Source organism: Bombina bombina, chromosome 2 (assembly GCF_027579735.1).
Source record: "Bombina bombina isolate aBomBom1 chromosome 2, aBomBom1.pri, whole genome shotgun sequence".
NCBI classification, from domain to species: Eukaryota; Metazoa; Chordata; class Amphibia; order Anura; family Bombinatoridae; genus Bombina; species Bombina bombina.
In genome coordinates, this window is record NC_069500.1 from 1,199,287,232 (window position 1) to 1,199,302,038 (window position 14,807).

The 14,807-nt window shown below is 37.4% G+C and overlaps 1 protein-coding gene across 2 annotated transcripts in view; it reads left to right on the forward strand.

Annotated features, from left to right (window-relative positions):
- Positions 1-14,807, forward strand: part of ASAH1 (N-acylsphingosine amidohydrolase 1) — a 171,053-nt gene that overhangs the window by 12,480 nt on the left and 143,766 nt on the right. For both annotated transcript variants that reach the window (XM_053703906.1, XM_053703905.1), the window contains exon 4: positions 6,448-6,534. In XM_053703906.1, coding sequence (XP_053559881.1) covers positions 6,448-6,534 — 87 coding nt within the window. The remainder of the gene's footprint in view (positions 1-6,447; positions 6,535-14,807) is intronic.

Consider the following 14,807-nt stretch of genomic DNA (forward strand, 5'->3'; position numbering starts at 1 on the left):
TTGAGAGGGTTTCAATTGTTCACTCAGACAATTATCCAGACTTGGGGCATTTGGAAACAGCCACGAGGCAGAGGGGATTGCTACGGACGGTATTTCTATAGTGGCAGCTTATAAACATTAGAGGCAATGGCAATTTACACTACAGACTTAATGGATACGATCCATGGATGGGAAAAAGTCTACGACAATTGATAAGCTGTCACTTCTAAGAGCTGGAGAAGGATATAGTCCTAGCACTGTCAGCTGCATGCGGCAGTGAATCCGCCAATTATCCATATCAACGACCACTGGAAAGGAGCGCTATTCAGGACCCGCTTACTATAATGAAGGGCTTTGACAACCAGAAGCCACTATCCTCTAAAGAAGCCAGCAGGCCCTATAGATGGCATAAAGCTGATATCTCACAAGAAGCACTAATAGACCCGAGACCTTCGTAAGTAACATACCCGGACGGTGCTAAGATGGCGGAGGTGGAAGCATGGGTCTTTTTACTGTTATGGGTGTACCTACAGTGGGGCAAAAAAGTATTTAGTCAGCCACCAATTGTGCAAGTTCTCCCACTTACGAAGATGAGAGAGGCCTGTAATTTTCATCATAGGTATACCTCAACTATGAGAGACAAAATGTGGAAACAAATCCAGACAATCACATTGTCTGTCTGATTTGGAAATAATTTATTTGCATATTATGGTGGAAAATATGTATTTGGTCACCTACAAACAAGCAAGATTTCTGGCTCTCCCAGACCTGTATCTTCTTCTTTAAGAGGCTCCTCTGTCCTCCACTCATTACCTGTATTAATGGCACCTGTTTGAACTTGTTATCAGTATAAAAGACACCTGTCCACAACCTCAAACAGTCACACTCCAAACTCCACTATGGTGAAGACCAAAGAGCTGTCGAAGGACACCAGAAACAAAATTGTAGACCTGCACCATCTGCAACAGGCAAGCAGCTTGGTGTGAAGAAATCAACTGTGGGAGCAATAATTAGAAAATGGAAGACATACAAGACCACTGATAATCTCCCTCGATCTGGGGCTCCACGCAAGATCTCACCCCGTGGGGTCAAAATGATCACAAGAACAGTAAGCAAACATCCCAGAACCACACGGGGGGGACCTAGTGAATGACCTGCAGAGAGCTGGGACCAACGTAACAAAGGCTACCATCAGTAACACACTACGCCGCCAGATCCTGCAGTGCCAGATGTGTCCCCCTGCTTAAGCCAGTACATGTCCGGGCCCGTCTGAAGTATGCTAGAGAGCATTTGGATGATCCAGAAGCGGATTGGGAGAATGTCATATGGTCAGATGAAACCAAAGTAGAACTGTTTGGTAGAAACACAACTCGTTGTGTTTGGAGGAGAGAGAATGCTGAGTTGCAACCAAAGAACACCATACCTACTGTGAAGCATGGGGGTGGCAACATCATGCTTTGGGGCTGTTTCTCTGCAAAGGGAACAGGACGACTGATCCGTGTACATGAAAGAATGAATGGGGCCATGTATCGTGAGATTTTGATTGCAAACCTCCTTCCATCAGCAAGGGCATTGAAGATTAAATGTGGCTGGGTCTTTCAGCATGACAATGATCCCAAACACCCCCCCGGGCATTGAAGGAGTGGCTTCGTAAGAAGCATTTCAAGGTCCTGGAGTGGCCTAGCCAGTCTCCAGATCTCAACCCCATAGAAAACCTTTGGAGGGAGTTGAAAGTCCGTGTTGCCCAGCGACAGCCCCAAAACATCACTGCTCTAGAGGAAATCTGCATGCAGGAATGGGCCAACATACCAGCAACAGTGTGTGACAACCTTGTGAAGACTTACAGAAAACGTTTGACCTCTGTCATTGCCAACAAAGGATATGTAACAAAGTATTAAGATGAACTTTTGATATTGACCAAATACTTATTTTCCACCATAATTTGCAAATAAATTCTTTCCAAATCAGACAATGTGATTGTCTGGATTTGTTTCCACATTTTGTCTCTCATAGTTGAGGTATACATATGATGAAAATTACAGACCTCTCTCATCTTCTTAAGTGGGAGAACTTGCACAATTGGTGGCTGACTAAATACTTTTTTGCCCCACTGTATACAAGGCTCAAAGATTTTTGAGACTGCTTACCCCTGTATGTTTAACAATATCCCCATTGCAAACCAAAGTGTACTTCTACAAAAACCACTGTCAAGCTTATTAACGAATACACTAAACTTCATGAGGGACCTAAGCCTAAGTTTCTGGTTTAGTATATACTTACAGGCTTAATCGAAATATGTTGGCGAGAACCACCAGATCATATCTTGTTTATAGACCGGTCTCCCTTCTAGATATATAAACCTATTCCGGTTATATAATTTAGTTTTATAATATTTGCAGTCTCAGATTTGTCTCTTGAAGACAGTTTAATGTTTAATGGTTTTTGCATTGGTTATGCTCTTTCTATATATTTTACAGCATTGACTTATATAAATTTGTTGGACACCCACAACTTCCTATTATATTGAGAAAATGCATCTACAAGTATAGCTTTGTTACTGAATATCCTCCCACAATTCTTCAACATATAGTGTTTGCCCTGTAATGTGGTGTTGACTGTGGGACATAGTCATACCTGGATACAGGTTAATTAAAAAGAACAGAGTAGGAAAGAAAGGTGGAGGAGTTGCTTTGTATGTAAATGAAAATATAAAGGTTACTGAAATTGTAGGAACAAATGATGAGGTGGAAAGTATTTGGGTGACTTTGGAAATTGGAGATAAAAATGTTTTTAGAATAGGGGTTGTATATAGGCCTCCATTGCAGGATGAAAAACTGGACCATCTGTTATTAGATGAAATAACCAAAATGACTATGAAGGGTAAGGTTATAGTACTGGGGGACTTTAATTTGCCAGATATAGACTGGAAGATTCCTTCTGCTAGATCGGCTAGAAGCAGGTATATTCTTGAATCTCTGCTAGGGGAATCACTTGAACAATTAGTCAAGGAACCAACTCGTAAGGAAGCTATATTAGATCTAATACTTACAAACAGTGATACAGTTTCAGATGTGTCTGTAGGTGAGAACTTAGGATCCAGTGATCATCAATCTGTTTGGTTTAGTATTCATGTTCAGGAATTGTCCACCCAGACTAAAACAAAAGTTTTAGACTTTAGGACGGCAGATTTTTCATTAATGGGAGAATACCTAAAAAACTATTTAAAGGGGAAAACTCTTATTACAGGGGTTCAAGAACAGTGGGAATTTGTGAAAGGTGCCATTTTAGATGCAACCGCACACTGTATTAGACATGTCTGTAAAAGTAAAAGAAAGCGGAAACCAATTTGGTTTTCCAAAGAAGTAGCACATGCTGTAAAGACAAAAAAGATAGCTTATAAAAATTACAGACACACACAAGCAGATGATGATATGAAAATATGGAGACTCCAACAAAAAAAGACTAAGCAGTTAATTAGGAAGGTTAAAGCTCATGCAGAAGAGAAGATAGCACAGTCAGTAAAACATGGGGACAAAACATTCTTTAGATATATCAGTGAAAGAAGAAAAAATAAGGTAGGAATAGTAAAATTGAAATCAGTTGATGGTAGAATAATAGAAGGAGATAAGCAGATTGCAGACTGTCTCAATGATTACTTCTGTTCTGTTTTCACTAAAGATTGTGAAGATACAATGTCTACATTAAGGGATGCTACGCAAAATAGAAACAAGCTTAACAGTAATCTTTTTACAGAGGATGAGGTTTTGTTAGCATTATCAAAAATAAATGTTACAAAGGCAGTGGGTCCTGATAATATTCATCCAAGAGTTTTAAAAGAACTTCTATCAGTGCTAACTGTCCCATTAACTGATCTGTTTAATCAGTCACTATTAACAGGAGCTGTCCCAGATGATTGGAGAATAGCAAATGTAATACCTCTTCATAAAAAGGGCAGTAGAGAAGAATCTGGCAACTACAGGCCAGTTAGTTTAACTTCAGTAGTAGGGAAATTAATGGAAAGCCTCTTAAAAGAAAGAATTATGACTTACATAAAGACAAACAATTTAGAGGACCAAAATCAGCATGGTTTTACTTCAGGGAGATCATGTCAGACTAATCTAATTGACTTCTTTGATTATGTAACAAAAGTATTAGACAAGGGAGGAGCAGTTGATGTAGCATATCTAGATTTCAGCAAAGCATTTGACACCGTCCCACACAATAAACTTATTCACAAACTATATCTCCTTGGTCTAGATTCAAAAATTGTGAACTGGGTGGAATGCTGGCTTAAGGACAGAAAACAAAGTGTCTTAGTAAATGGAGTTCATTCAGCAGAGGGGGCTGTTACTAGTGGTGTTCCTCAGGGGTCAGTTCTGGGGCCTGTTTTGTTTAACATATTTATCTGCGATATCAGCAAAGGGCTACAGGGGAAAGTATGTCTCTTTGCAGATGATACAAAAATTTGCAACAGAGTGGATGTTCCAGGGGGGTTAGACAAAATGAGAAGTGATATACAACAATTGGAGGATTGGACAAACGACTGGGATCTAAAGTTTAACACAGCAAAGTGTAAAATAATGTATTTAGGGAAGAAAAATCCAAATGTTAATTACAGACTCAATGACACTTTACTGACTGTTACAGACGAGGAACAGGACTTGGGAATTATTATTTCAGATGATTTAAAACTTAGTAAACAATGTAGTAATGCAGCGAGTAAGGCTAGCAGAATGCTTGGATGTATTGGTAGAGGTATTTGCAGCAGAAATGGTAAGGTTCTTATGCCACTTTATAGATCATTAGTTAGGCCTCATCTTGAGTATTGTGTGCAGTTCTGGAGGCCATATCTTCAGAAGGATATTAACAAACTTGAATCTGTGCAAAGGAGGGCTACCAAAATGGTACATGGTCTAAAAAATAAAACTTACCAGGATAGGCTCAATGACCTAAATATGTATAGCTTAGAGGAGAGAAGGGAAAGAGGTGATATGATAGCAACTTTCAAGTACATTAAAGGGTTTAGTAAAACTGAGGCTGTGGGTATTTTACATAAAATGGAAAATTCAAGAACAAGGGGTCATGAGCTCAAGCTAAAGGCTAGTAGATTCAGGAGTAATTTGAGGAAGCACTTCTTTACAGAAAGAGTGATTGATTTATAGAATAAACTTCCTCAAGAGGTAGTAGCAACAAACACTGTGGGGGACTTTAAAAATGCATGGGACAAGCATAGGGCTATCCTACGAACTAGATAAGTTTATACTGTTAGGTAAGGTCGGGCAGACTTGCTGGGCCTATGGCTCTTATCTGCCGTCAATATCTATGTTTCTATGTTCCGCTGTCAGCGGCCGAGACAGTGGGACTGAATACTGTGACAATAGAGGCAACCAGTGCTTAAATTTAATGATAGTTGGAAAAAATGATTTGTATGTGTTTACACATCTTCAGATAAGACTTGGCTATGTTATTCTAAAGCACCACTACAGAAGTGTCTTGTAATTACAAGGTGTTTACTGTCCCTTTTTAAAGGGATAGGAAAGTCAAAATTAAACTTGCATGATTCAGATAGAGCATGTAATTTTAAGACACTTTTTTTAAATTCACTTTTTTTTTAAATGTGCTTCATTCTCTTGGTATCCCTTGTTGAAAATGAATACACATATATCCTACACTAGTGGGAGCTAGCTGCTCATTGGTGCCTGCACACATTTGTCTCTTGTGATTGGCTAACTAGATGTGTTCAGCTAGCTGTCAGTAGTGCAATGCTGTTCCTTCAGCCAAGGATAACAAGATCATGAAGCAAATTTGATAATAGAAGTAAATTGAAAAGTTGTTCAAAATTATATGTTCTATTCAATACATGAGAGAAAATTTGGGGTTTCCTGTCCCTTTAAGTATGAGGCCATTTTTCACCAAATTGATAATTAAAAGTGCTGCGATAATGAAAATGGCAGATTGTGAATGCGTCAACAACGGGCAGAGTTTTATCTACAGCCGTTAACAACATGACTAATTATCAAATTATACTTTGTTCTTTTAGTATCCTTTGTAGAAACGCATACCTAGATAGGTTTAGTAGCAGCAAATGCACTAATGGGATGTAGCTGGTCATTTGCTCCAATGTGTAGAGCTAAATTCAGTAGTGTTTAACCCCTTTGCTTTAGTGCAATATTTTGCACTTAATGCTCAGAAATAAACACACAGTACTTGTAGTTTTTATTTGTATCTGCTAAACTGGTTTCAGGAAGGTCTTAGAATATATGCAGAGCTCCAGAATACATTACTTTAATAGTGTTGTTCTATTAGTAATATCAGAAGCTTCTTAATATTTTATAATAAGAATGTTAGACTTTAACAATTTTTTCTGTACCTATTTTTGTATATAAAGGGTTCATGACTAAAAACGGTGCTTTTTTTATTAGGCCTGTCTCAATCTTTAATTTTATTTTTTCTTTGCCTAATTTTCAGCTAACTGCGTTAATTCAGTCAATAAAGAATTTGGCAAAATCTATATTTCCAAGTGGCAAACTTATTGAAATCGTGGATAATGATTTGGTGAGTATATTTGTTAAAAAATAAAATTAAAATGATACTGGAGAAGAATGATTTTTACTCACTATGCTTATTTTTTTTATCATCATAACTTCAAAACTGAATTTTATTTTGTATTCTGATTTTTCAGAAAATCAGCTGATGCACATTAAAACATTCAGTTACATTTAAATCGAGATGGTACTAAAATATTTTCTGACTATGAAAGATCAGCAGTAAAATATGCATTGCCATTTTTTTTAGTTAAGTAAAAGCTGTTTAAATTTAAAGGGACAGTCTAGTCAAAATTAAACTTTCATGAATCAGAGCATGCAATTTTTTTTTTTTTAAATCAAAAATTTTTATTGAGGTATGTTAGAAAACATCATACATTTGCGTCATCATTATTGTGGAATACAAATTTTGAAAAATCACAAAAACAAACAGAACACATGCTTGGGTTTTTACATATTTTCTACCAGAACACATGGGAAAAATTTGCATAGTTGACATACCTGTGGGTAACATGTAAGATCCTATAGAATACCGAAATCCACATTATTACTAGTAATAGATCAAACTTTGTGATGCGATAAAACATCAAATATCTTGTGTGAACGTATTGGTAGGATACCAATCTGGGGAAGTCCCAGCAACCTACCCAAGCATGCTAGTGTTATATATATTTTCTACTGAGAGACATAGAAAAAATTTACTCAGCAAACATAACTGGAGATAACACAAAAAATCTCTTATAGTATAGGAACCCACAAAGTCTCTAACAATAATGCAGACTTTACTATATAACAACAAAATATTGATACCTCTTTTTAATTTATAATGTAACTTAATACCTATACCTCTTTAGTATGTATTGCTACCTATTAGAGTGATAATATATATCTGTCCTTTATAAGCCACATCAAAACTATTTGTGAGAGGTATTACATTTCAACAGACTTGTGTGTGTTAGTGCATAATTAGTATGTAGAATAGCTCAAGATAAGTACCTCTGGGGGATGTATTGTTTACTATTAGAATAATACTTTAAAATTTCTCTTGCAAGCAACAACAGACTCTTGTTTCTGAGAGGTACCATATTTATATGACCTTATATATGTAGATGCATGGTAGTGGATTAATACCACTAAAATTTCACTATATTGGGTGAAATATAAGAAAGTATATTGATATATGCTGGTAATAAAATTGAGTTAGTGGGGAAAAATAGATTAAAAAAAAATAAAAAATTTCAGCGCTGCACAGCGGATTAACACCGCTAAATAATCCACCAGCCTATGAAAAAATTAAATGATATATCATTGAAGCTGAACATGTGAAGATATATGTTTTGGGTGGTTACTTAAGTGAAAACAGGGGCCAATCTATAAACATCAAGAATATTCTCTATCTCACAGTCTCCGATAAGGGGAAGGAGAGGTACTAATATATAGTCAGCTCAATGGGTGTGTATCATTAATACTAAGTGTAGATGTACTGCCCAGCATGCTATCAGAACTGACATAACAAGCCATTGGTCTTCGTTTGAGGGGGGCAATAAAAGAGGTTGGCAGCCTAATCACATTTCAACATATTCAATAAATATAAGTAACTTTGACACATGAATAACTTCAAATAAAGTTGTTGCTAAAGACAAATGTTCTAGTCCCTTATATAAATTCAAACCTAGGAAAAAAAAAGTTAGTAATATTGTATGGGAAACCAAATGCTACTATTAAGCTACTATTAGGCTTCTGAATCTACCCAATCCCCAACCGGGTGCAAGCTGGCTTCCTTATCTTGTGGTAGGCCCTCAGAATGATGTAGAACATGTTCTGTCTGGGGTATTTCTCATGATAACACTGATCCTCCAAAAGAAAGGGACCAAAGTCAATGTCTACTAACATAATCCCCCCTATTTCATCTGATGAGGACCTCTCAAGGGAGCCCAGAGGAGGCAATGAGTGAGGATAGGTAGGTAAGAGTAAGTTCATTTGCGACTCGGGCAATGGGGACCTCCCGGGGGAATTTAAAACTCCGGTCGTCACCGGGTCCATAGATGACACTTTATAGTTCTTCAGGTGGCCGGCCGTATCCACCTGCAGCTGTAATTGTTGCTCCCGAAAGGCTCCCCCACACCCGGTCATTTCTGTAGCAGGTGCGATGACCGAGTCCTCCATTCCCGGGGACCATCCAGTGGCCTCTTGCCAAGTTGTGTACGGCTGTTGCTCCAGGGCTACCCGATGCTGAGTGATCTCTGTCTCACAAGAGAGACACTGCAAGCTGACATGCTGCGTATCCTGCACCACTTCGGCAGCCATTTTAAGCTCCCTTTTTGGCTGTTGCTGGGGGCTAGACTCCACAAGAGATAGAAGGTGAGTAAAAGTATTGTCCACTTTCCGTGCTAGAGCTGTCAAGCGGGCTTGAATTGTGTGACTCAAAGCCCGATCCATGTCTAAGGTTACTTTCGCCACCCAGTAGTATACTATGTGGTTCAGCTGTACCCGGCGAACCGGGGGGGGGGGTTATAATGATGATGAAAGGCCGCCGCCCTGACTGACTAAAAGAGCTTTACGATGGGTCCGAGGAAGGGACCTTCATGAAATAAGTATTTTCGGATTCAGTGGGCCTTTATATAGCCAAATCCACTAGAGAGAATCATGTTATCCGAATTGAGAGATATATAATCAATGTAATCTCCTTCAGGGATCTTGAGCTGTTAGAGAAAGCGTCTAATCATGGCGGCTCCTAAGACACGCCCCCCCCAGAGCATGCAATTTTTAAACAACTTTCCCATTTACTTTTATCAAATTTGCTTTGTTCTCTTGGTATCTTTTTTGAAATCTAAATCTAGGTAGGCTCAAACTGATTTCTAAACCATGAAAACCGCCTCTTATCTCATTGCATTTTGACAGTTTTTCACACTTAGACAGCGCTAGTTCATGTGTGCCATATACATAACATTGGGCTCTCTCCCATGGAGTTATTTAAGAGTCAGCACTGATTGTCTAAAATGCAAGTCTGTCAAAATCACTGAGATAAGGGGGCAGTCTGCAGAAGCTTATATACAAGGTAATCACAGACATAATAAGTGTATTAATAGCACAGTGTTGGTTATGCAAAACTGGGGAATGGTTAATAAAGGGATTATCTATCTTTTTAAACAAATATTTTCAAGTAGACTGTCCCTTTTTAAAGTGAAAGTAAATTTTGTCCCATTAGAACACATCACTGCATTGTATAACTGTATAATATTAAAATTGCTATATTTTTTTTCTATGAAATGTATTGATTTGTGCCTTTTTTACATCATATTATTGTAATACCGTCGTTCTGCTGACTCCTCCCATCTTCTACTTCCTATATTTTTAAGTGTTGTCGTATAGAGCGGTCCCACCCGCTCTATACAAATCACAAATGCGCATTCACAAAGACCGATTACATTGCGCATGCGCAAATTGCATTCTAACTTTAATGCACATGCGATTCTCTGTTCAACCTGTCTCCAAAGCGCATGCGTCTATCTATCGTTTATGCTGTCAGTCACAAATGTTATGCACAAATGCGTGAATCAGGAGTGCGCGTTTAACATAACAGTAGAGATTCTAGACTTGACGCATGCTCAGATCCATCAATAGGCGGATGACGTTGCTTCACGGCCGCCTAACGGCCAGAATTTCAGTTCGCCCAAAAAGAAACGTGATCAGGAAGTAAGAATAGAAAGAAAAAAAACGGGTTGAATTTATCGCAGGTAAAATTCTGCTTTTATTTAGGATAAAACTTGATTTGCACATAAGTATGAAAAAAACACATGAATGAAAGTCCTGTTGATTTGCAACATATGTTACTACAGTTAGCAAAACAGCAAACTTTACTTTCACTTTAAGATGAACCTAAAAATAAGTGATTGTGTACAACTGGTTCTCTGGCTAATGGACAAAAGTTGGCTTTAATCAGCACAGGAACATTTATTGCTCAAAAAAACAAAGCACTGTAATACATTTTGAAACATTCTATTTTAGATTTAACAAATATTTCTGACCCTATCATGTCCCTTTTAATATGTTTAGTGAATTTATATATGTTGAAAAAACAATAGGATATACATAGGCCTCTATTTACTAAAGTCTGGCAGACCTGATCCGACAGTGCGGATCAGGTCCGCCAGACCTCGCTGAATACGGAGAGCAATACGCTCTCCGTATTCAGCATTGCACCAGCTGCTTCATAACTGCTGTTTCTGCAGGCTCGCCAGAAACACAGGGCATCAAGCTCCATTCGTAGCTTGATAAGATAGGCCCCATAGTCCTTAAGGTTAAGTTTGTGTGTGTGGACACCACTTCTAATTATTGAGTTCAGGTGTTTCAGCCACAACAATTGCAAACAACTACATAAAATCTAGCACATACTGTAGCTATGAACTCTCCATACAATGGATTGTATTGAAGAGATGGGTGACTTTAAACATGGTACTGTCATAGGATGCCACCTTTGCCACAAATCAGTTCGTGAAATTTCTTCCCTACTAGATCTGCCCCATTCAACTGTAAGTGAAATTAAATTTTGAAGTGGAAGTGTCTAGGATAACAAATAGGCTACACAAACTCACAGAGCGGGGCTACCGAATGCTGAAAGTGTGGTGCGTAAAAAAATAATAATTGCCTAGCATCTGTTGCAAGACAGTTCAAAACTTCCTCTGGAAGCCACATTAGCACAGGACCTATGCATCATGAGCTTCATGAAATTGAATTTTCTTGGCCGAGCAGCTGTACATAAGCCTCATATCAATATGTGTAATGGTAAGCCACCACTGGACTCTTGAGCAGTGGAAACTTGTTATCTGGAGTGATGAATCCCACTTCACTATCTAGCACTCGGATGGAAGAATCTGGTTGGGGCGAATGCCAGGAGAATGCTTAGTGCCTTCTGTAAAGTTTGGTGGAGGAGCGAAAATTGGGGCTTTTATTTCAGGGTTTGGCCTAGGCCCCTTAGTTCCAGTGAAGGGTCATCATAATGCTACAGTATACAAAGACATTTTAGACAATTTTGTTCCAACTTTGTGGCAACAGTTTGAGGAATGCCATTTCCCTTTCAAGCATTACTGTGCCCCTGTGCAATGAAATCCAAAGCTTTACAACCTCAGCATGTTGTTCAGAAAGCAAGACCTTAGGGCACACTTAGGTTTGTGCACACTTAGTAATTAATTAATCAATTTGTGCACATCCAAACCTCAACATAAATATGCTCCTTTGCACGAAGTATAGTTCATGAAGACATGGTTTGGTGTGGAGGAATTTGAGTGGCCTTCACAGAACCTCAAGCCCATTGAACACATTTGGAATGCTGATTACGAGCCAGAACTTCTCATCCAAATACTAATTTGGTTGAATGGGCACAAATTCCCATATACGCACTCCAAAATCTTGTAGGCAGTCTCCTAGAAGAGCTATTATAGCTGCAAAGTAGGATCAAACTATATTCATGCCAATTGTTTTGGAATGGGATATCTAACAAGCTCATATAGTTGTGATGGTCAGGTGTACGTGTACTTTTGCATGTAATATGTTGTATAGTTTTTTTTGAGGGTTTTTTTAAATGCCAAATTTTACATCTAGGTTAATAATATAGTATTTGGTTGATGGGAAAAGTATTGTATTTTTTTTCATGTTTGCATCAGAAATGAATCGCTACTTGCCAAAATCTTTGCATACTTAGTCAATCTCTCTTGATTTTGAATAAGGGCCTACTAATGGCAAATCTGCTTGAAAAACTTCAAGCTGATATTCAGAATCAATTGGTCCAGCAGAAGAAGCACAATATATGTACACATGCCCAAATCTGAACAACCAAAAAACAAGACTTTTTCAATAATAATTTTTAATAAAAAATTACTTGTTTCCCCCGCAATTCAATTAAATAACAACTATTACCTTTCTGATTACAGTACTGTACTATCTTTTAGATTGCATGTATAAGCTGCATAATGACATGTAAGTATTACCTAAATGACACAAGATATTATGCTTTACACTTGGTCCCATCCCCTCTCCGAGCTGTCCCATTTTACAAAGTCATATATACAACAAATATTCCAAAATCAAAACTATTCTAATATCCTAACTTTTTTTCTGGTCACAAGCAGTTTGGATAAAGGTGTTTTGTACCCGTTTATGCTGCTTTTCAGCTGATGTGTGAATTGTTGGATGAAAATATATTCATTTGCTATATTTCATACTTTGTGCAGCAACTGCAAATGTTCACCATCTGCTTGTTGGCAAGTACCATTGTGAACAATGAAGCAAAATAGAGCTAGACGGCAGCGCTTGTAAATGCATAATTCAAGACTTTTTTTTTTTTTTTTCAAGAAGTGTGCCCCTAAATAATCTAAGCCTCTGCAGACTGTCCCCTTATCACAGTTCTTTTGACAGACTTGCATTTTAGCCAATTAGTGCTGACTCATAAATAACTCCACAAGAGTGAGCTCAATGTTATCTACACATGAACTAAGCTGTCTAGCTGTGAAAAACTGTCAAAATGCACTAAAATAAGAGGCAGCCTTCAAGGGCTTAGAAATTAGCATATGAGCCTAACAAAGAATACCAACAGAACAAAGCAAATTTTATGATAAATCTAAATTGGAAAGTGGTTTAAAATTGTATGCCCTATTTGAATCTTGAAAGTTTCATTTTGACTAGATTCTCCCGTTTAGTCGCATTAATATGTGGTATACATTCAAGCTTATTCAATATGAAATGTAGAGTAAAAACAAGGCCCAATAAAATCTAGCAATGTTATGTTTGGTAACTGGGACCATCAGAAGAGGCCACAGGGAGAATTTTTTTTTTTGGGGGGGGGGGGGGTTGTAAACTTGAAGGGACATGAAACCCAATTTTTTTCTTTCATATTCAGACAAAGCATACCATTTTAAAGTGAATGTAAATTTTGATGCTTTAGTGCCCGGTTTAAAAAATTAGGAATCCGGCTTCCTCCAATCACAGTGTTGAATCAGACACGGATTCCCCCGTGGGGGAAGCCGTGATTGGAGGATGACCTATCCATTTATTTCTGACATCAGAAATGGCTTGCGACGACCGGAGGAAGATGGAGCTGCTGTCAAGTTTAAAAGGTAAGTTTTTTTCACAACAAGAGTGAAATGTAAATTTTGATGAATTAAATGCCCCTGTTTTTAATCAAATTTTTAAAAACCGGGCACTTTAGCATCAAAATTTACATTCACTTTAAACAACTTTCCAATTTACTTCAATTATTTAATTTGCTTCCTTCTCTTGTTTTCCTTTGCTGAAAGGTTTATCTAGGAAAGCTCAGGAGCAGCAAATAACCTAGGTTCTAGCTGCTGATTGGTTGCTGCATATATATACTTATTGTCATTGGCTCACCCATGTGTTCAGTTAGCAACCAGTAGTGCATTGCTGCTCATTCAACAAAGCATACCAAGAGAACAAATAAAAATTGATAATAGGAGTAAATTAAAAAATTGCTTAAAATTGCATGCTCTATCTGAATCATGAAAGAAAAATTTTGGGTTTCATATCCCTTTAACATATGAGCTCATGAGGCATGAAAAAGAAATTAAAACTTTAACTGGAAAAAATATAATTTTGTTTCTTTGTTTTGACCACTTATATTAATGGGCACCTGCATTAAAGGGACAGTAAACACCTTGTAATTATAAGACATTTCTGCTGTGGTGCTAGAAAATAACGTATCAGCCAGGTGTTAATATTTTTAAAACAAATGAACATCACCATTTGCCTTATTTGGAAGAGCCAATCTGGGCTTTAGTCCACAGACTAGGATAACCACTGTCATAAAGTTAGTATAAAATCTAATTGTTTTGCAGTTTTAATCTGAAAAAGCCCGTCATGGACATATATGGAGCAAGGTTATCCTAGATAAGTCAGCAGGGTGCATTTCAAGTTCTGATTATTAGAAATTGCTGAATTTTCAGACATAAATTACATGGAAATGAGGCAAAATAAATAATGAAAATATACTCCAAAGTTGTTTCATTAGGCATAATCAAACATGTTATGTAAAAATCTCAAGGTTTTTACAGTCCATTTTAAGTAATTACTTTTTATACTGTACAGGAATGAATGCAATCCAGCATGACTTGGGGCAGTGGAAAGACAGAGATTTTTATTTTTTTAGCGTTAAATTACAGTAAAAGTAGGAAAAATAAATAATGAAAGTGCATTGCAGAGGTGTATGTGTATGTATGTGTGTGTATAATATATATATATATATATATATATATATATATATATATATATATA